This window comes from Lampetra fluviatilis, chromosome 14 (genome assembly GCF_964198595.1).
Source record: "Lampetra fluviatilis chromosome 14, kcLamFluv1.1, whole genome shotgun sequence".
Lineage (NCBI taxonomy): Eukaryota > Metazoa > Chordata > Hyperoartia > Petromyzontiformes > Petromyzontidae > Lampetra > Lampetra fluviatilis.
In genome coordinates, this window is record NC_136288.1 from 4,397,367 (window position 1) to 4,420,271 (window position 22,905).

Consider the following 22,905-nt stretch of genomic DNA (forward strand, 5'->3'; position numbering starts at 1 on the left):
ATGAATATTCATGAGTTACCGTGGTGACCGCTTGATTTTTTATGTACGCTGTTGCTAAGCGACGAACATACCCTATTTCATAGCTAACATTAGCAGAAGCCGAACTATCCGCGCATGCGATTGGCTAATATTGGAACTCGGTGGCGATTGTAACCAATCACACGCTGCTTTGAACGTCTCTTGCGCGAGCACCGACCAATCACAAGCGCGGCTTTGGCTGACATGCTTATTCGTAGTAGGATTTGTGACAAGGGCTGCGGGCGCGTCAGACATGAACATGGCTCCGAGCGGCGTTCAGGTGGGGGAATGCCATAAAGAAGCAGAAGTGTAACGATAAACGAACATTAACATCTAATGCTAACAATGCCGAACATGTGTTCTCACGGCAAACGTTTATGTTGAAGTTTCGTTTGTGGAATAAGTCCGGTGAAGCTGCACAGTGGGCCTCGGAACGGTACGCGGCCGAGTGCAATTTGTGATATAAACACTTAACTATTACACGAAAGAGAACACATTATTAACACAATATAAGGTTTCTGTTCTTATGCTGTGCATTCAGCCCATCGGTTGTCTTCACTAGAGGCTATCCGGCACAGCTTTGAGGGGGTTCGTGCGTGAGGTGGCTACGTACGGTGCGAAAGAAATTCAACGCACATACAAAATATTAAAACATGTTTTTATTTTAATATATAAAGTTACGGTCATGGCGTCATGATCTGATTTTTTGTTTAGTTTGTTTAGTTTATTGGTCTTGCCCCGCGCCTCCGATTAGCACGGCTGGTTACGTACGGTGCGAAAGAAGTTCAATGTAAAGTACATCTATTTTTTCGATTTAAAGCTTTCGTGACTGCAGGGATTAATATTCTTGGTTCTTTCGGTAAAGTCACGTAGAAGGGAAATAATAAAAAGTAACATGTTTTATTACAACCAAGAAAATGTAAAGTACATACTTAGAAGTCTTGTGAAGTCACCAATTCGGTTTAAGGTCCATAATACAGGTTTTTTTTTTACAAAACATGACGATTTCTACACAAATCTGGCTGTCCGCCTGATGGTGCTAGTTATAATTACTGGCGAAACGTCGTACTCAGATTGTAAATATTGTGGATTTGCTCTCCAACACACCGGTGTGTTGTACTAGTAACGAAATGGCATGTTCTGTTTACGTGACCAACATTACTAATTGGTTGTGTCGGGTGGTGGTGGGTTTTAACCACACATTTATATATTTACACGATCTAACCAAAAAACCTCTATTATGCACATTGTTCTTGTACCTCCCGTCGTTTGTGTGCAATAAAATATTACTAGTTATTGTATGCACACAGGTCATCTCCATTGATGTATGGTGACCTGTATAGGCATGCATTTAAACAATGTATTAAACTTTTGATTCATATTCTTGGTTCTTTCGGTAAAGTCACGTAGAAGGGAAACAATTATTACGTATTAAACCTTACTAATTGGCTGTGTCGGGTGGTGGCGGGATTAACGACACATTCATATATATATACGCGATCTAACCCAAAAAACCTGTATTTTGGATGATATTGGTCGCGAAAGCGTATGTGTTAAACTGTTTTTAATCTGCCGCAGTGTGCTGCGAATTACGGGAGCTGTCACAAACCGCCAATAATCTGCGAATTGCAGGGATTCGTGGATAATTATTGGAGTGCGGCTTATTGGATTTCTATATAAAGTAACCTCAATAGCGTTTTTCGTTCTAGAAATGGCTTGTGATATTTGGTGGTGAAACCATAGTTGCTTTAAAATCGGGTTTTACTATTTAAAAAATTGAAAGTTGTAAATGGTAAAGATTTGATCTTTATTGAAATAAAGGTGTTTTTAGTAAAATGGATATATGAGGGCATCCCACCCTTGAATCTGAATTAGCCTGGTATTTACAAGCAGTTTAGTAACTGTTGAATTCAGTAACATAGTGTTATTGGTGACAGCAGTTGCGTGTCAGACACATGCAATATACCAATGTCGCTGATGGAGTCTTTGTGTGTGTTTGCACTATTCAGGCCACTGAAAGCAAGGAGCAACGCAACACTGTTATCTTCAATGCCTCAAAAAGGGAACTCTTCTCTGCCAACTCGGGCTACAAAACGCTGCAGAAGCGACTGCGAACCAACTGGAAGATACAAACGTAATGAACACGACACTTTAACTAGTTATAAGTACTTGTAGTGACGTGGATTTTCTGGTGAGTGGGCCAGACCACAGAACCACTTTGCACAATGGATGTATGATTAGATCTGGAGTAAACTGCCTGTAAAATAGATTTACAAATAATTTACTTGGATATAAGCATGCTTAAAAAAATCAGACCATTAAAAACTTAATCTATTTTCTAAAAAGACTCACTCCATCAAACGCCTTATGTTAAAAAGTACATTATAATATAATTTTTTTGTTATATATAACAGTCATTTTAAAATGTACCAACAAACTATCTAATTTGCCAACGCATGTTGCAAGATAATAAACGCTGGGACATTTCAGTAAGGAGTCACTACCTACTGCATGTTTTTGTACAATACAGCACACCTATGCATTTTAAAAATGCCAAGTTTTTAAAAAACTTTAAAGGTACTAACAAACAATCGTATTTACCAACGTCATATATTTCAAAGATTGTAAACACTGGAAATTTTCAGTAAGCAGTCACTACCGACTGGGACCCCCATATATTTATTTATTTATCAAACGTGCCTCATATGACTATAAAAATAAACTTAAGGAAAGACAACCCATGTAAACACATATAGAAAAATGCACCATGCCATGTTCTATATGTGCATTCAGTGACAAAATGGTCTAACAACAGTGTTTTCAAACATCCCCATCAAATTAACATATAAAGCATTGTATAATGTTCATGTGGTTTTATTTAGAATGCAGTGATTTCTGTACCTTTTTAAAATGTCAGCATGACTGTAAAACCATTTGCTCCATTACTGTTTGGCAAAATGACAAAGTATTTGCATCCCAATTGAATCTCACCTCTTTAAATGAAGGGCATTTCATTGAATAGTCAAGTAGTAAGTATACTAGCAACTAAGCCTGCAGTGTCATTGGTGCAGTGGAAATTTTACAGAATGCCATGCTAACAGTAAAGCTGACCTCAAAGATTGTGATATCACATGTAAGAGCCAGTCACCGTGAATCAGTGTAATCGCCAAAATCTCAAATTTGAATGTTACCTAGCTTGTAAAAACTACGACTAAAACTACGGTTACATTAGGTATATTTTGCCAAAGCAATTATACTTCACGATGGGGGCTCACTTAGTTTTCAATTGTGAAAACTGTCCCTGTGGCAACCTGAATAAAGTAGATTATTTTAGTCACTAAATTATAATGTGGTCAGTTAGTCATAGTGTTGTCAGATGTATTGAAAGCAAATTTGTGGAATTTGGCTACATTTATGACATTAAAGGTATGTGCTACCTGCTGTACATATTGGATTCGATGGCCTTATTACCTTAAATCAGGGGTGGGGAATATCCGGCCCGCGGGCTGTATAAGGCCCGCGAAATCATTTGGTCTGGCCCTGCCAAGGTAACCGCAGGCGGGACTCGAAATTCAATACATCTAGGAGCAAACCTAGAAAAGCAGTTGTGAGTAGCAACATCATCAATACCAGCTAACATCACACGCCTCACCAAAGAGAAGCAGTTCCAGCCATCACATTAGGGGTGAGTTAATTAAATGTTTGACGAAATATAACAGGCTAATTTTTAAGTTGATAATTTTGTATGGGCCGCGAATTATGTGATAAATATCCAAATGGCCCTTCGCAGAAAAAGGTTCCCCACCCCTGCTTTAAATCAACAGCGAAGTTCTGAAGTCCTCTGTAGGCCCCACCCCTTTATTAGGCCCCACCTCTACTTTATCAGGCCCCATCTTTTCCTTTTTCAGACCCACTTCTTGTTCATTAGAACTGATCACAGTCTTCCTTATAGCACGGCTTGTCATGCTGGTTTATTATGTCATAATTTGTGTGTATTTCCATTGCTTAAGGGCTAATAATCAAACTGATAGTGTTTTTTGTAGCAAAAAATGTAACAAGTATATTTACTTATGGTGTTTGTGTGCCAGGGGTTGAGGTGGATATGGAGTCAATTGAGAGATCCAAACTCTAGGGGTTAATTTTCTTCCATGTAAAACTGATGTAGTATATCAGCAAAATATAATTAAACAACGTATCTCTTTCCATTTAACGAAATGGCAAAATGCTATATGCAAATATGTAAAAAAAAATTAACCAATCTATGTAGTAATTACAAACCATACTGTAAACGCAAATGTTAATACAATATACAGTATATAACTTTCAATTAAGCCATTGAAATACTTCACAAGGCAATGGATCATGTCTTACTAGTAGGTAAAGTTAAAAGAATCATGAAACAGCAATATTTATAATAAATAGTGAGAGTACTTACACATTTGTAAATAAACCAATGTGTGCATCAGATTCCTTCGCAGTGCAGGATGGAAATATAGTAATTCCTACACAATTGCAAATAAGAGGTATTTCTTAAGGTTATTTAGATGTTCGGACATACGCATATTTAATTCTCGAAAATTGCCAGACTTTAACGCAATCAATTATTTCTACAATAAGCGCAGAGATTGCCACGTGTTCTAATCCAGCCAATTCTAAATTGCTGAGCTATTGTGCACCAGGCGAAATATTGCAGACCCCCTTAGTGGAAGTGGACAGCTGTTTTTGACTACCTTATTCCTGCCTGAACTTGTGTGGTCACTTTGAAGGTGTCTGTTTTATTTTTTGTTGGTATGCATTACACTGAACACTAATAAATGTTGACACGTGATGTTTTGAAAACAGATGCCACCTAACGAGCCCAGTGTGTACACCACACGCATTAATTTAGCAAGCAGCTTGCCTAGTAACATACGTATGCACATCACAAGAGCTGGTGGCATTGATTAGAAGGTTATGCAATAGCATGAAACACCTTGCTGTCACCTGCCCTTTCACCACTTGGCAAGTTTATACTGAGTTAATGGTTTGATTTCCTAGAGTAGTCTCGTAATATATGTAAGGATTTTCCATAGCATAGCATCGTCTAAAACGTGTATATTCATGATCATGTAATTTCATTCATACGATTTTTTGTGGAAGAATAATTTCCAATCACTCCAAACCTTATAAAAATGTAAATGATTAAATATGAATAGTCCGAACACCTACAAAGCACAGCATATTACCTTGACAGGTGTGAGCATGTATGGTCATTTGATGCTATGAATTCTGTGTCCATTTGACTCTTGTGATGGCTCAGCTTGAAGGATGAGGTGTCGGAGGAGAAGCTTTTGGGAGCTCGTGTGTGGATCAGTGGAGGCCCACGAGAGAAGTTTACAGCAGCTGAGGTACACCATTTAAATGATAAAAACGCTGACAAAACTCTACGTACAGTAACAGCTTTATTTCCGTTCATGAAGTTGGGTGGCTCAGTATATATTTGTGGTGAGTTATGTTTTTATATGGATAGGAAGCTTGACACTCAATCCAGTCACCATCGTTGCACTACACTAACATCATGCAATTTATACACTATGTAATATCTGATACAAAACTAATACAATTGTAAAGACAGTACGGGGTAATGTAGGGACAGTACGGCTCCCCGGAACCATGGTTACTAATTAACGGAACAGGGTCATGTTAGGGTAATGTGGGACCTAAGTGGTTGCTAATGATGATTGATGGGACAAGAGTTGATAGGGTTACGTGAGGGTAAGCACGGGACCCAACGGTCTTAAAATGTAATAAGGGCAGATATTGATATGGTGAGCGAGAGTTCTGGAATAGGGGCGTGGCCGGGTCGTGAGAGGGATAAGAGCCGGCGAGAACCGGACCTCGCTGCTGTTGTTGTGGGGAATCGTCGTCGCCTTGGAACAGGTTGTCCTCATCATCCTGGAGTAGGCACCGTGTAGTCTTGAAGGGCTGGAGTTACGTTGTCTCAAAATAGAGTTGTATAATTACCCAAGTGTATATAGTCACTCGTAGTTACTCGTTAAGTTGTCAGCGGACTTTATTCGTAATAAATATACATCAAAGAACAAGACGGTGTCTTTGAGAGCTACATTACACAATTGTCTAAAGAAGTACTCAAATAGTAAATGTTGTGGATTTTCTCTCTAACACATGGGTGGGCTGAAGTAGTAGCTAATTGGTGTTTTGTTTACGTGACAAAATCCCTTACTAATTGGCTGTGTCGGGTGGTGGAGGGTTACGACACATTTATACTTACTCGATCTAACCCAAAAACCTTTTATGAATTTTGTTTGAGAAAGCCTACGTGTTAAACAGAAGTATCACTGTTCATTCTAATTGTCCTTTCGTGTCATCCAGTACCTGCACATAACCAATACCTATTTTAGTGCATAGCTTGTTGTTGCATAATTTCAGAATTGGAGCACGGACTGCATTCAATTCAAGTCAAAATGCTATTTGTGCCAGAAAGAGTATAAACTTAGTTGCCAAGACCAAATCACATGGAATGCTCCCTGTGTTGTCATATCTCAAGATGCTAAGCAGTATTGAGCCTGGGTAGTGACTGGATAGGTGACCAACATGCACAAACAGGTTGTCTTAGGGCTGCAGGGCTATGTGGTGGGCAGAATAGGGTAGTGCAGCAACGTATCTTGTTTTACTGTAAACATGCTCCCTGCCTTCACAAACCCGCACTGACTTACGTATTGAAGTATGGTCAAATGTTCCCTGCCACCTGTATAATGTGGGGAGACACTCATCCAGCAGTTGATGGACAAAAGGGACTGGATATAAATTTAGTGAAATGCATGCTGGGAGGTATTTGGCTACAGACATGTAGTCTGGAGTTTCAATGGGAACAATGTTAGTCTGATGGCCTTGGGAGTTGGGCTTTTGCCAGTTTTTCATACATTTACTGGTTTTCACTAAACTGATGGGCAACACTACACATTTCACCCACCTCTTTGACGAAACAATGTAATGCAGTCAGCCGCTATGACGTTTAAAGATGTTAATCCTATACAGTTGCGTGACCAGTCAATAAATGGGCTTCACTAGTTTTTTCATATAATTTTTGGGACTTAGGCTACTGGCCTTTATTAAACCAGGTGATATCCCATTGAGGTTATAGAGGGACAGTTATTCTTTCAGTTTCAAGTAATTTAGAATTTTATGACGCACATTTAGTCGCACGCCACTGCAAATTATATTACACGGGCTGTTATGTCTACTTTACGACAGACTTCCCACAGTAGTGATACACCATTTGATGCAAGACAGTATTTCACCTAATTTACTTTTATTATTATACTTTCTAAACTGCCAGAACTCTTAATTTTCACAGCTAATAATTTAAAAGAAAGCACTCGGCCTAATTGCATTGCACATCATTTATTTGTGTTTTGTCTCTGCAACCAGTTAATTGGTGATTACATTATTAACAGCACACTGCTCTCACTACGCATAAAAATACTTTGTTGCTCGGGGAGGCATACAGTTTGTGTGTGCCAGTTTCAAAAACACTAAAGCTTATGTCCTCTGCAGCTAATGAGAACCCACATCATCTGGATAAGCATGCAGGCTGGGACAAAAAGTCAAACAGACTACTTATAATGTATCATGTATGCTGCTTCTCACACATTTATGCAGCGACTAGCTTGGCCATGTAGGTATTTACAATTATATTTGAGGCATTTACATCGATCAAATCTTTATTTGTATAATGTTGGGTACTCTTTCACTTTTTTTAGCCTACATGGCTAATGTGAAAGAAGCTAAATTCAAATTGATGGGACTACATTGACAGTTGTAAAGCGCAGGTGGAAATATATTTGTACCATCATTGACAACCATTGATTTGTGACTGGATAAAATACACGCTAACGTTCTGCCCAATGTATGTGTGTTGAACTTCTTTCCCACCATAAGTAGTCAGTGGCCCTTGTTTAAAATAATGAAACATATGTAATGATGCATTTTTATTATCCCTTAACCTTTGAGATTGAAGCACTGAAGAGGTACCTGGACAGTGGGGGCACGGTGCTGGTGATGCTGGGTGAAGGAGGCGAGGCCAAACATGATACCAACATCAACTTCCTGCTTGAAGAGTTTGGGATTATGGTGAACAATGGTATTAATTCATCTGCCAGAGTGCTTGCGCGCACACCACCTCGCAAGACATTACATCTGTTCTCTTTTCTTTGCATTGGCTACCAGTCAAGTATCGAGTAGATTTATACGATTCTGCTGCTGACCTACAAGGCTCTCGGTGGGTTAGCCTCACAAAATTTGCAGGAACTAACCGATTTTTTTCGGCAATGATGTCCCTGAGATCTTCGGAATGCCTTCTAAGTACTCCGAGATCAAGGCTCTGTTCCTGGGGTGAATGGCCTTTTGGCAGTGCAGCTCCCAGAATATGGAACGCTTTACCTTTGGTAATACGAGTCTTTAGGGCTATTTAAGCCCTATCTTGAAAACTCACCTCTCTAAATTGGCCTTTACCATTTGGGGAGTACCCCTAAAATTTAAGAAAATAAAATAGAATAAAATAGAAAATTGCACTCCCAAAGCTATAACATACAACTTGCTTTTAGTTATACTCTTAGTTTTTTCGGTAAAGTCACGTAGGTAAAAAAATGAAATTAAAATTAATAAAAATAAAATTGCTTTTAGTTGCATTACCATGCTGCGTTGAAAGATGCCAGACAATTGCAGTTTAGTACTGTACAGTAACTCCTGGTGAATTCCTTTTTATGAGTGTCATGCATGTAAAAGGCCACCAAAATACCTGGAGAAAACCTACATATAGGATAACACTCAATAATATATATGGGCTCATGTACCAATTTACTGTACTGCCATAATTTGGCCTCCTGCAACTCAACTAATTTGGGAGTCTTACAAATCCACAGTTATCCACAAATATTTGCAATTTACTCTGGTTCTGTTCGTTTTCTGCTTTCCATACACGGTGCATTGGGATCTACGGATGAAATGCACCTCATAAATGTAAATTATTATTGTGACCTATAGTAAATGGAACAACAATGTCAACTACATGATTATTCACAACATCACAGGAAAATTGCACTGTTTAACGTAATAATTGCAAGACTCTTTGCATTTACTTGAAGTACACGTCTGTCATTAATAAAGCCTTTTTCCAAACTTGGAATTTGGGCACAAACTTATGTAAAAACTAATCATTATCACCAAATAAAATGATTTGCTCTTTGCCTGGATTGCAATGGTGCAATTGAGGTATAATTGGTAAAAACGTATTAAAATGTAATTTAAACATGTTAAATTATTGTGCAATGTAGATTGTGTAATTTTAATATAAAACGGTTCTGTTTTACCAACAGATGCTGTGATACGAAATGTTTACTACAAGTACTACCATCCCAAGGAGGCCCTCATATCAAACGGTGTCCTGAACAGGTAAATTACTACACTTGTCTGCTTGATAGTTGGAGATATATTGCAATGGACAGATATCTTTATGAAAAACAAAGAAAGTACTTAGTCATGCTTATGTTGACTAATGAGAGGAGTTTCTTTTTTTTTTCAAGGATGGATCTTGCATTGAGTGCCCAGAATGTTTTTACAACTCTACAGATTGTGATCAAAATAATGTTCGCGGATATACCGTGTCCTGCATATAAATTTACCATTTGGGGAGTACCCCTAAAAGTTAAGAAAAGAAAATAGAAAAAAATAGAAAATTGCACTCCCAAAGCTATAACATACAACTTGCTTTTAGTTGCATTACCATGCTGCGCTGAAAGATGCCAGATAATCGCAGTTTAGTACTGTACAGTAACTCCTGGTAAATTCCTTTTTATGAGTGTCAAGCATGTAAAAGGTCACCAGAATACCTGGAGAAAACCTACATATAGGATAACACTCAATAGGTTCTATATATGGGCTCATGTACCAATTTACTGTACTGCCATAATTTGGCCTCCTGCAACTCAACTAATTTGGGAGGCTTACAAATCCACAGTTATTCACATATATTTGCCTCCAGAGCACTGGATTTCAGATGTGGCTACAAGACATGGTGTAACAATAAGCAAATTAACATTCTGCTTTAACAGTACTCACGGGAGTAGCATTGTGGTACTGTACTGATAACTAAGCCTTATTAATTATGAAACAATTAAAATATTTAAAAAAATGCCCTAAAGGCATTTTACTTCCATTTTATTACCATGTGAAATATTAATGCCCAGTAATAAAACATCTACATAACCTTAGAACAAATGTATCCATTATTGATCACATTGGTTGAATGTCACGTATGAAATGCCTTGTTACTAAATTTTCCCCTGCCGATTTCCCCCCTCTATTTGTCACCCTGAAATGTTATGCTTGGTTAAAACTTTGAAGGGAAATTAGATCTACTGCTGAATCATGTGTTTTTGCATTGTATGCTTGGCTTGTTTTAGAGAGATAAACCGGGCAGCCGGCAAGCCGGTTCCTGGAGCAGGGGATGATGAAAACGGCAGCCATATCTCACAGTGAGCCGCAACCCTTTCCTCAATCATTGTGTTACTTGTATGTAAGTGAGGAACAATGTGTGAATTGAAATTAGATTATAAGGTTGACATTCCATGTTCTTATTCTTGGTTCTTTCGGTAAAGTCACGCAGAAGGGAAACAATTAAATAAAAAATATATAAAAAATAAAATTCTCACGACGTTTCGATTGCAACACAAGCAATCGAAACGTCGTGATAATTTTATTTTTTATATTTTGCAACACAAGCAATTGAAACGTCGTGAGAATTTTATTGTTTTATATTTTTATTTTATTGTTTCCCTTCTACATGACTTTACCGAAAGAACCAAGAATATGAATCCCTGCAGTCACGAAAACTTTAAATCAAAATTCCATGTTATATTTACCTATTTTTGTGCTTTAACCCATGGTAAATTTGGGCCAAAAGTGCAGAGATGGTTGACTTTACCGAAAGAACCAAGAATATGGTGGCTGATGCTTTACCATTTTTGGAAACAATTCCTAGGCTAGGTTGTCATATTTGTGACTTGATGGCGTTTGCTTGGCAATGACATTAACTTTAAAACCACTTGAAAGCCCCTTCATGTGCAACATTATTTTGCCAGAGAGACCTTAGTAATTTGACTTAAGAAGACGTAAAGTTGTTATTATTAAGTAATTAGAGTGCATTTTTAAGTGTGATATTTGTGTTCTGGCATAGGCATGTAAGATTATGAAATGTAAATACCATTGAAATTTAGAGTAATTACACAATTGAACACTGAGCTGTATATATTTTGCATTGCAATGCAAAGATACAATTGTTTTAATGATACATTTTTGGGCAGCCCATAGCATTTGTGTCACACGAAGAAGTTCAGAAGAAGTTCAAGTGCTTAAAATGATATCATGTTCTCAAGTACATTTTGGCAAAACACAGTCCTAGTTCATGGACATGACAGCGCAGTTTTTGCTAACCTCTGCTTGTGATCTGTCTGTATCGAATATGTTTTTGAAGCGGTTGTATTACCCACCCACTCACTCACCTCCCTTTCCACCTCTAGGGGTTTAACATTTGTGTACCCATACGGAGCAACCCTGAATGTCATGAAGCCGGCAGTGGCAGTGCTGTCTACGGGCAGTGTGTGCTTCCCACTTAATCGGCCTGTGCTTGCCTTCCATCACAACAAGGTGAGCAAGAGTCTAGAGCAGGACCAATGGGAGGATATATTGTAGTGTAGTTAGTACATGTTCAGCCATTTGTCAATTCACTGCTGGATGAGAGCCTCCCCACACCGTACAGGTTGTGATGTATATCTGCCCATACTTCAGTGCATGTTGACAGTGGGGAGCATAGACATAGAAGCATAGAAACAATACTGCTAAGGGTTTTCTGCACTGACTCTTGCTACTCATAACATAGAACTGCAAGTGTAGTTCATAGCTGCACATAAATCTGTAGCTTTAATCAAAGACTATTTCATAGTTACCGCATTATGAACATTGCCAGTTTCAAACAGTACACAAAAGCGTGTAAAAAGCAGTCTCTTGTTCTTATGGAAAAACTATCAGCATTTTCTGAATAAGTGCATTGTGGTCCATCAAAATTAATTTGAACGAATGTGACCAACTGACAGGCAGCAGTGACACAGATAGACAACAGTAGACCAGTTTTGTTCTTATTAGAACTCAACAGCACAGTTCAATCGTCACCAATACTCACGACTGCAAAGTCTGCCTTTGCAACCATATTTGTAGAGTCCCCACTTCTACACTATTGAGCAGATGAGCTTGGCTAATATAAAATAATAATACCTGCATATGAGAGAAACCCATAATAACAGAAAAACTGTGCATGCTGGAACATTATGGTTTTCCAGCCAGCACTTTTATTGATTTGAAGCTTTCGTGACTGCAGGAATCTGATGATGGACGCTTGTGTTGCGCCCGAAACGTCGTGATTTATTTTATACCTACGTGACTTTACCGAAAGAACCAAAGAGTATAGCACTTTAATTTTTTTGTGATGGGTTTATCTCATCCATTACATATTAGATTTTTTTTATAACATTGAAATAGATGCTAGAAGTAGCTATAGGTGTCTCATGAGCGTATTTGCTATACCTGATAAATGTAGTGTTTGATCATATTAATGAATGTCCCAGCGATAATTGTATTAAAATTGCGAAGCTGTAACTTAACTTCAACATATATATTAACTGGACATGCATCGACATTTAAATAATTACAAAAACTGAACCTGCATAATTTGTTTTTCTTCAAACAGCAAAGTGGAGGGAAGCTTGCTGTACTGGGCTCATGTCACATGTTCAGTGACCAGTACCTGGACAAAGAGGAGAACAACAAGATTCTGGTAAACACTCTCCCCTGACAGGTGTTTGGGTTCAATAATAATGGATGATAACGCTCAGAGGCAGGATTTTATTGAATGGCATTAGTCACAAGACAAATCTCTTTCAGATTACAATGCTGCCATCTGCTGCATGACCCAAGCCATTACACTTGTGATATATGCATTAAACACTGTGAGAATTATTTACGATTTATGCAATGAAATAAGAATAATTTGACTTTACGGTTAGGTGTATAAAGTAAACCGACCTGTATAAATGTGAAAATATGTAGATAAGATGGTAAAAAATAAGACGAAAAATATTTGATTCTTAAATTGTTACCTTGAAACATACAATTTCATCAAATTACTTAGGCGAGGCTGTGGGGGTAAATAGTTATATGCCTACTTACAGTACTGTCACAAAAATAGAATAAGTACACGTCTTTAAGCAGAAAAGGTGCATTGTCTGTTTTGCAAGTGAGGTCTTGCAAATGTTAGTTTTTTCAGAATAAAAAAATGTAATTTGACTATAAAAATACCATTATGCCTATAAATCCATTTGACTGATCCAGTACAAGTTTATAACCATCAACAGTGCATAATCACTATTCATAGGACTTCTAAATATATTACTGCATAGATCATGCAAATCAAATAATGTGTTCATGATTTTTGCTGTTTCTTTCGATATTTAAACCCTTTAACAGGATGTTTTGATGCAGTGGCTCACAACGAAAGATGTTCAACTCAATCAAATTGATGCGGAGGACCCAGAGGTATTGACATTATACTCCACTAACACAGAAACCGCTACGTTGCACTAGTTACTTAGATCGTGGCAGTGAAATGGACATGATATAAATGTTGGCGGAGAAAAACATTGATTAAGAAACTTTTTTTTCCAACCAGTACACTGGTGGGGGGAGCGCAGTTCACAAAGACCAATACAAACACATTTCCTACGACCATGGGAGTGCACTGCGATGTCACCATCTCGCGATAGCCAATGTCGCATTGCTACCTGCTCAGCTTTTTTTCCCGCTATTGTGAGTGAGTAGAACACATTTTTACTCTGCTCCTTCAAGCATATTGACTTTATTGGTATTTTATCTATTTTCTCTACAGTTTTTCGGTACGGGGATGAAGCCGTTATTTTTTTCACACTGCAGGGCCCTCTTTGTAGGCAAATGTAGTAGTTATTGGTGGCTGTAGATGTAATTTCAGAATCACTTGATGATGGTGGAAATTTAAAAAGGCAGGAAAGGCAATCTATGTTAGATTTTCTGCTGGCCACACAGGGCTGCTGATCCTCATGAGCGGTGTGGCTTGTGCCTTGCAGGCTGACCATAATCCCCATGGGTGCATGGAATGTCAAAGCCTGTCTCTTAAATTCGGGCAGACTCCAGAGGAGCAGTGAGCAGCCTGCTGTGCCTGCCCACCTCTTATAAATTTGGCAGATTCCCATGTCCTTCATGGTTCATTCCACAAGGGTGGTCTCCACATCCTAGGCATTGGCAGCCTCAGTTTCGATTCCTAAGATTTGTAGGGCATCCACTTTGGCTCACCCAAAGGCTTTCATTAAGCATTATAGACTTTACAACGAGGCCTGCAATGAGGCTAGGTTTTGCAGACCAGTTTTGACTGCAGTAACTCAGACCAACTTCGGTTAAGAGCTCTGGTATGGTGGCACTTATAATGTGATGGTGTGTATGTTCATTTAGTATAACATTTGTTGGGGTGCTCGTTGCTCCTGAACTTTTGTAATTCTAACACACACACACATTGCCACATTACCAAGCCACCCTTCCTCCTTACTACGGGGTGCAGCATTATCGGCTGTGTTCTCCTCTGGTGGTCTTGGAATTTCTGTTTGTTTCTGAGGGAGAGGAAGCTTGCCTTGACAGCCCTTTGAAGTCCAAGCTGCATTCCCTACCCTCGTGTATTGGTTTGAATGAATATAATATAAAAACAATTCTGCTATGGTTAATTTTGTGTCCAATATGATCTTCGGGTATGTGCCACTGTGTGTGTGTTAGTTTTGGGGAGCGGTCGTGTAGTGGTCGTGTAGTGGTTAGCACACTGCGCTACGAACCCGGCAACGCGGGTTCCATTCACGCTCATGGCCATCACCAGTGACGATTATCTCAACCGGTCCTGGGCCTCCCGTAGGTTGACATAACAGCAATTGAGTACCTGGTGCGGTGTGTAAACATTGCCACTTGGGAGACAGGTGGCTGGGCATGGTGCTGACCACCAACCCCTTGTTTGCCATGCCAGACTTCATAGGTGTTCCCTAACAGCACTTGCTGTTACAGTATGTTAAGGCTATATTGGGGATCTTTGTGTGAGTTTCACAGAGTATTCTTGGTTATTTTGGTAAAGTCACGTAAATTAAAAAAATATATAAAATTTCTTTTTTTAATAATAAAAATATAATACAAATGAAAATAATAAATTGAAAATAATAAAAGCAAAAAACCCACAATAAAAATGAAAATAAAATACAATTTTTTAATTAAAATAAATACATTTCAAATAATAAAAGGAAAAAACCCACGAAGTTTCGATCGCAACACAAGCAGTCTTCATCAGGCGGAGAGAAAAGAGGGGGCATGCCTCCAAATGTAGCTGCTTATAACGGTTCCAAAGTGATTGGGCGAGGGAAAGAGCTGCGCAAGCAACACGAACGGCGCAAGCATCGCGCTAATGTAGGAGCAACACAAAGGGGGAGTTGGGCGGAGGAGAGCTTGTGCAGCGCAAACAGCATGGGCGGAGCAGCCAGTCAGCCAGCGTTAACGTAGGAGCAGACAATGGTGGGTGGAGGAAGGGGGCAGAGACGGGGAGAGAGAGGCAGAGATAGGGGGGGTAGAGATGGGGGGGTGGCATTGCACCTCGCTACACACAACCACACTGCTGACAGTAGAGGTTGACAAGAAAACACAAATCAAGTCATGACCCAAAGTGGTTGATGACATCTTTCCAATGATTGCTGAGTTTAAAACCGTCGTCTCGGTTGAAATTGTGTCTGTCTGTGTATATTTTTTGTTTTCTATTTATGTGACTTTACCGAGAGAACCAAGAATATGAATTCCTGCAGTCACGAAAGTTTTAAGTCGGTATAACAGAGGTTCACGGGTGCTCAGCACTGCATCGAATGCTTCGCCATTCTTTGTTTTAACAAATTCCTTCATTTAGCTCAGTTATGAGGATGCCATGTTTTGATAATTGGTTTTTTACCCTTCTATCTGGCAACAAAACTGACACCTTTTTTACAAGGAGTCATGTTTGCATAGACCACAATACCTGCGGCCATAATGCAAACAAAAAACATAACTGATAATATATGCACTGTCCTTGAAGTTGATTGGTCCACACCCGAGACAGCTTTCCTTAGAGCCTAGTCTCACATGGGTTGGACCAGATGACGGATATATTATCAGAGTTATGTTTTTTGTTTGCATTATGGCTGCAGGTATTGTGGTCTATGCAAACATGACTCCTTGTAAAAAAGGTGTCAGTGTTGTTGCCAGATAGAAGGGTAAAAAAACTATTATCATATATATTACTGGCAAATGAGGTTCCAATGAAGCCATTTTTGATCGAGGAATGAGACAAATATGGATGGATTTAAATTATTCCTGATGACATGAGCCCATCTTGCAGTTAAATATAATTAGTGTATTATTTTTACAAGTGGTAAGCTACCATACTCACCAATTACATTATTTTCCCATATAATATAACCACTGTAGGCACCTGTACTAGAGTAATGCATTACTATAACATCGAGCATTTCAAAATAGGTTCACCTTGGGTCAGTACTATAAAGTCTTACTTCCAAACTCTTGTTAAAGGTATACTTTGCTGCAATATCTAGCCTAGCCACGAGATGGAACTTTCCCTTTGCAAAGTGAAGATTCCCTTTCGGGAATGGAATTGTCTGTTCTTCTCTTTGCAGATCTCGGACTACAACATGCTGCCCGATACGGGAAAGTTGGCTGAGAATCTGCGTGTCTGCCTGCAGGAGAGCGATGAGATTCCACGCGATTTTACCACCCTCTTTGACATCAACACCTTCTCCCTTGACATGACCTCGCTGCCCAAAGTTATTGAGTCAGTGACATTTACCTTCTTTTGTTTGAAAGTCACGCAGCATACAGATTCACATTGTATTTAAATGCAGAATGTCTTCACATATTCCAGCTTCAAAACTGAAGCAGGGTTCAGATGAGTGGGTGCGTCAAAGATCTAATGCTTTTCCAATGCCAGAACAGCTATCATCACTGCATTGATTCTACAGAAGCTGCCAGAAATAAAACAAGGGTTCTCTAGTGTTATGACTTTTGTAGTAACTACTGGTGACGACACCAAATATTAAAATCAAATTTAGTTTTGCAGCTTGCTTTGTATTATGTTTACTTTTTAACATATTTGATACCAGTATAAAGTGTGTGTTACCATATGGCCTCCATTATTCCCAATGTATTTTGTTTTTTCCAGAGCTTATGAGCAGCTAAACATTAAACATGAATCACTTCAACTCATTCAGCCGCAGTTCGAAACCCCACTGCCACCCCTCCAGCCAGCTGTAAGTACAAGTCCATGCAAAGAGTAAAAATTTTGGCTTTCATCAGTGCTAATCACTGCCTGTTAAGTGCATGATAGTGTGATCAATGTTTTTTGTAGGAAATACATAAATACATTTGTATTGTAATTAATGCGGTCGCATCTGAAGATGGCGCATAGAACAATGGGATGCCCGTCATAAGGGAAAAGGATGAATATGCTTTTTAAGGGAAGTCAGCCATAAACAGGAGAAGGTCTTTAGCCTGAACTTGGGACAGGCAGTTGGCCTGTGGCAGTACCAAACTACAGGGGCAGCAGAGAAGAAGGAGCAACGTTTAGAAAACCTTGGTTACATGAGTGGTTACATGAGAGGAGAGCACGTGAAGGAGTTCTATAAGAAGGGGGAGATAGATGGACCGAGTCCGTAGAGGATCTTGAATATGGTGAGTGTATTTTGTAGTTGATGAGAGACTAGATTGTGAGTTAGTGGATGTGTTGAGGCGTAGGGTGATGACGTCAGGGGGTAGTGGGATGAGGTCATGTCACGGGTATTGTAAGGGGGTACTTAAGGGGGACCCCGTGACGTGAGTGGGGTCGTTGTGGGAGCCCGGGATGGAGAGCGTCTGAAAGGAGGTCTTTCCTGCTCGTGACCGGACAGTGTTGGCTGATCCCCCGTCCGGGTTCTACGAGTAGGAGTGAGAGAGCCCAAGAGATAGCCAACAGATAGAGCCTGAGGGCCGTGTGAAGGACCGAGTGTAGGGACACCTACATCTGGTGTGGATTGTTACCCCTTGTGTTGATAAACTGGCGCAAGCCCTTACTAGGAGTTCTGTCTCCGAGTTGTTCTGCACTACACAACAGATGTATTGGAGTATTGGGATGATGTGGTCTTGTTTATCGTTGTGGTTGAGTAATATTGCAATGGTATTTGGCTTATCTGGAGTTTAGAGGTGAGCCATAGATAAGAGTTGCAGTAAAGTCAACAGGTGATATAGGTAGGCAAGGAAGTGGTAAAATGCAGATGGTTTTTCCGTTGAAGGTAAGAGGAGGTCCTGGAAAGTTGAGAGATAACTTGAGTTTGGGATTGATGATGGCCCCAAAATCACCACCAGTGTAATGCAGTTTATGATGTGTAGCCTTGAATTGGAGTCTTTATTTTGTATGGACATTTTGCCAATGATTACTTCAGTTTTAGAAATGTTTAGCTTGAGAAAGTTGGAACTAATCTGAGATCGCATCAAAGCAGGATGTGAGAGTGGACATACTACACCGACGTAGCCTTTCAGGTTTGCTCAGTAGCCTAGTGGTAAGTGTGCATTTCACCGAGTCAGTTTGCATGAAATTTACAAGTTACTGTTACTTCTCGGTCATTACTACATTTCTTCACTCTTAAAAAATCTTTGTTAAAGACAATTTTTTTTTACTGAAGGCCTTGGCAGTCAAATGTAACATCCCAATTTTGTCTCCTTTACAAAGGATGTAATTGGTTTGAAAATAATTCTCACCTTATAACATAAAGGATGTTTAATTCAATTTGTATGCAGGTATTTCCACCTAATTTTCGGGAACTGGGGCCCCCTCCACTGGAACTTTTTGACCTGGATGAAGCATTTTCATCAGAGAAAGTCCGTCTAGCACAGCTCACCAATAAATGTAAGCGCTGCATCTCACGTAATCACTGTGAAGGCCATATGTTGAACCTTTTAAATTGTGTATTTCTCAAGACACTGGAATGAACTTGCACCAAAAAGTTAATTTTTCTTTGCCCTGTATGGCAGAGACTTTCTTCCCAAGGCTTCTTTAAAATGCCCAAATAATGGCTATTCATTCCTGTATAAAATCTAGTAAACGTCCATGTGTAGTCTCGTATGGTTTAAAACTTGTTTTTTTTAAGGTAGGAAATAGATGTGATTAAATGTAAAATAAATAAACACTATACCAGAAACTTAACGACTGCGTCTGCATAACTAAAACAGTGATGTGCCATAAGTGCTTTACTGTGTGATCTATGCAACAGGCACAGATGACGATCTGGAGTACTATGTTCGGAAGTGCGGTGACATCTTGGGTGTGACAAGCAAGCTGCCAAGAGAGGCACAAGATGCCCGCCATGTTCTGCAGCATGTCTTTTTTCAGCTTGTTGAGTTTAAAAAACTGAACCAGGTACAGTGGCACTTTAACGATCGAGAATGTCATGATTGCCATCTTTCCGAGCACCTCCAACCTCTGCTCTCATAATAGTCATCTCCGTAAATTATCTTATCCTCATCAGCAATTTTTATGACCGACTTCACCATCTTCAATGGTGTCCTAATGTCTACAGTTATTAATTCTATATATGATTGGAGAACGTTGACTTAAATGTAAGCTGGGATTTGCATGGGTAAAAAAAGTATGGGTACACATTGGGCATATGCTGGGGTGAAATGTGAAAGTTTGAATCAGATGATTCTTGACAATCTAATTCAGATGTATTTTCTTCACTCTGTGCCACAATTGTGCAGGAGCAGGACATTGACACAGCAGAGTCATTCCAGAACTAACGACTGGCCGTTCATCATCCAGTCACATCTGCTGGGCAGCAGGGCCTTCCAAAGCTCTTTTTGAGCACCACATTTTCTCGAGTAATGTACAGTTCCATTGTTCATCATTTGTAAGCCGACCAGACAATCCTAATGATCTCTGAAGGCACATGCATAATTGTGTGTATGTGCGTGAGAGGAGCAGTGGTGTAGTTGTTTGTGTGCTTTCTTACCAATATCGTGACCTGGATTCAAGTCCTGGTTATGGATACCATCATTGGCAAATGTTATCTGTTGTGGGCCTCCTCTAGGTCGAATCACCCATATGAGAACCTGATTCAGCACCGAGAAGACAGGCATTTGGATGTGTTTATTGCCACATCACTCTGTCATTTGAGCCTGAGCAGGTGCATACTTACAGCACTGGCCCTAACATAACGTATGCTTTTTAGGAAAATGTTTGTCTTAATGTGAGAAAAAGGCACGTTTATGCTTGAAAACAAACATGCATAAATCAACACATTGCAAATATCGCTTTTAATCGAGTTATACTGTCATGTAAAATGGTTAATTTGGTCAATTTACATCTTTTTATGAAATATTCCCTGTGAATTAGACATTGTGTTGCTGGACTTATCCAATACAACCGAGTGAAAAAGAAATATGCACACCGCTTGACATATGCACATAGAAGTTGACAGGTTAATTACCCTTCAAACTGCCAATTTGATCCAAACATTCCACCCAAATTATATTGAGACTGAAAGAGATAAGAGACATTCAGATAATAATAATGTACAATGCATGGTAAGTGTAATTGGTACTATTTTTTTAAAATGCAAAATGAGTTTTGCAAAGTGTGAAACATCACAATATTTCAAATTCTGCCCTACCATTTTCATTACCTTTATGGAACCCTGCGGCTGATTGCCTAAAACACTTGACGTTTATTTTTTTGTTATTTTACGTTAGTTATTATAAACTAATGTAAAATGTCACTTATGGTGATTTATTGTATTTCCTGGAGGAAGGTAGAGAGAAGAGATTGGACGTGTGAAAAGTCCCACTTGATTTCATACATTAAATTGCAAGTACTGGAGGTAGTTTTTTTAAATGTGGCAGTCGACCACAGGGTTTTACAAATTCCCCACGTGAGCATGTCATTAGTTTAAACTTAAGCACTAAAAGTTTTGGATGACTTGGGAGTGTGAGCCACTTTACAACTTTCATGTATCTAATTCTTATGGATGTGAAGAATATAATTATAGTACTGATCGAAAAGGTAAATTGTTTACGTTATTAAGCAGGGAATATTGCATCAAGTTTCACAAATGAGAAGTTATAATTGGTCATGATTTTAAATGGTACAGGACAGTATTCAACAAGTATAAGCACTGCACGGTATAGCAATCTGAATTACATTTAAATTATGTTATCTTGTATTGTGCATCATTTAATTAAACGTGTAGGATGGTGCTTTGCTAGACTGTTGCATTATGGGTAGCTTTACTTCTGACGGGTTGTAAATAAATTTATAACTATAAGTGTGGAATGTTGCACCATATTCGAATACTTTCATACAATTATCTTTGCTATATATGCATATATTTATAATAAAAATTCCTGAATCAAATTTTGCGTGTGATTTCTCATGTATACTCCGCCTGATTAAGACCGCTTGTGTTGCGATCGAAATGTCGTGGGTTTTTTGCTTTTATTATTTTCAATTTGTATTTTTTTATTTGATTCAATTTTATTATATATTTTTTTTCCTATCTATGTGCAGTTTACTGCTAGACAGCCAGTTTATATTTATTTTCATATCCATATTCCCAGTCTTCTACTCCCAGCTTTACACACTACCATCATTGCCACGTTATTTTGAGTGTGCAAGTTTAGCTTGCGCCATTCTAATTTTCCAGATATACAAACATAGACATAACTTCAACCGAGATGATGGATTCAAATTGAGCAATCATTGGAAGGATGTAATTAACCAAGTTAAACTTTAACTGCCATGCAGTTTACTGCTAGACAGCCAGTTTAGATTTATTTTCATAATCATATCCATATATCCCAGTCTGTTACCTCCAGTTTAACACACTACCATCACCATTACCACACGTTGTTTTTCATCTTGCACATTTCTAATTTACCCCGCCGGCAGCATAAAAGGCTGCTTAATCTTAGCTTTCTTATCTACTTCTGCCCCCTGCATCACAAAGCTTCAGTTTGAACTCCATGCGTTGCCTCCCAGCGCCCTCCCCGTTCCTCACATCGTTGCCTTCCAGTCCACAGCCCGCCCACACACTCACCATGGCCCCTCCCCTCCCTCGATCCCCCGCGACTATATAATTCCACAGCCATCTCTTAGACACACTTAAGCGGTTGTGCTTTCGCTACGTTGTCCTCACCTGAAGGACGCTTGTGTTGCGCACGAAACGTGATTAAATTTAGTTGTTTTCATTTATTTTACTTAATTGTTTTTACCTGCGTGACTTTACCGAAAAAAACAAAGAGTATGAATCCTTGCAGTCACGAAAGCTTCAAATCTAGAGATAAAAAATGGTTGCACCAACCCCGAGTTAGGCTTGTTTTGAAACATTGCTATTATGCACTCGTATAGATGTGACCAAATCACCTGAAATGTGCACAATTTATTCAAGTCTCAGAAGTGACAAAGAGACTTAACATGTATTATACGTTGTGGGGATAGGTATTTGGCAGCAGAAGGCAGTGTAGCAAATATGTTTTACTGTTCAATGCTCCCATATGCTCCCAGCCCACACCGGTGTGTCGGGGTCCTCCTCCAGCAGTGCATTGACATGAAAGGTTGTACATATACACAATTGTGCGGGTACTTACAGATCCCATTTTCAATATAGTTTATATAATCATTTGTATGCTCTTCAGTTAATTTATATTTCT

General features: G+C 39.1%; 1 protein-coding gene across 4 annotated transcripts; it reads left to right on the forward strand.

Annotated features, from left to right (window-relative positions):
• The first annotated feature begins 241 nt into the window (after positions 1-241).
• IFT52 (intraflagellar transport 52) lies at positions 242-21,635 on the forward strand. 4 transcript variants are annotated; one of them, XM_078862620.1, is made up of 14 exons: positions 242-298; positions 2,028-2,152; positions 5,318-5,405; positions 8,032-8,161; positions 9,396-9,471; positions 10,482-10,553; positions 11,598-11,724; positions 12,821-12,907; positions 13,597-13,665; positions 16,848-17,002; positions 17,390-17,477; positions 19,000-19,108; positions 19,473-19,618; positions 19,960-21,635. In XM_078862620.1, the coding sequence occupies exons 1-14, from the start codon at positions 272-274 to the stop codon at positions 19,996-19,998; spliced, it is 1,338 nt and encodes a 445-aa protein (XP_078718746.1). In that variant the 5' UTR covers positions 242-271; the 3' UTR covers positions 19,999-21,635. The 4 variants fall into 4 exon arrangements, with proteins under 4 accessions (XP_078718746.1, XP_078718745.1, XP_078718749.1 ...); XM_078862619.1 differs by having other exon boundaries at positions 19,473-21,635; XM_078862623.1 differs by lacking the exons at positions 242-298; positions 2,028-2,152; positions 8,032-8,161 and having other exon boundaries at positions 5,336-5,405; positions 19,473-21,635.
• Positions 21,636-22,905: the final 1,270 nt, after the last annotated feature.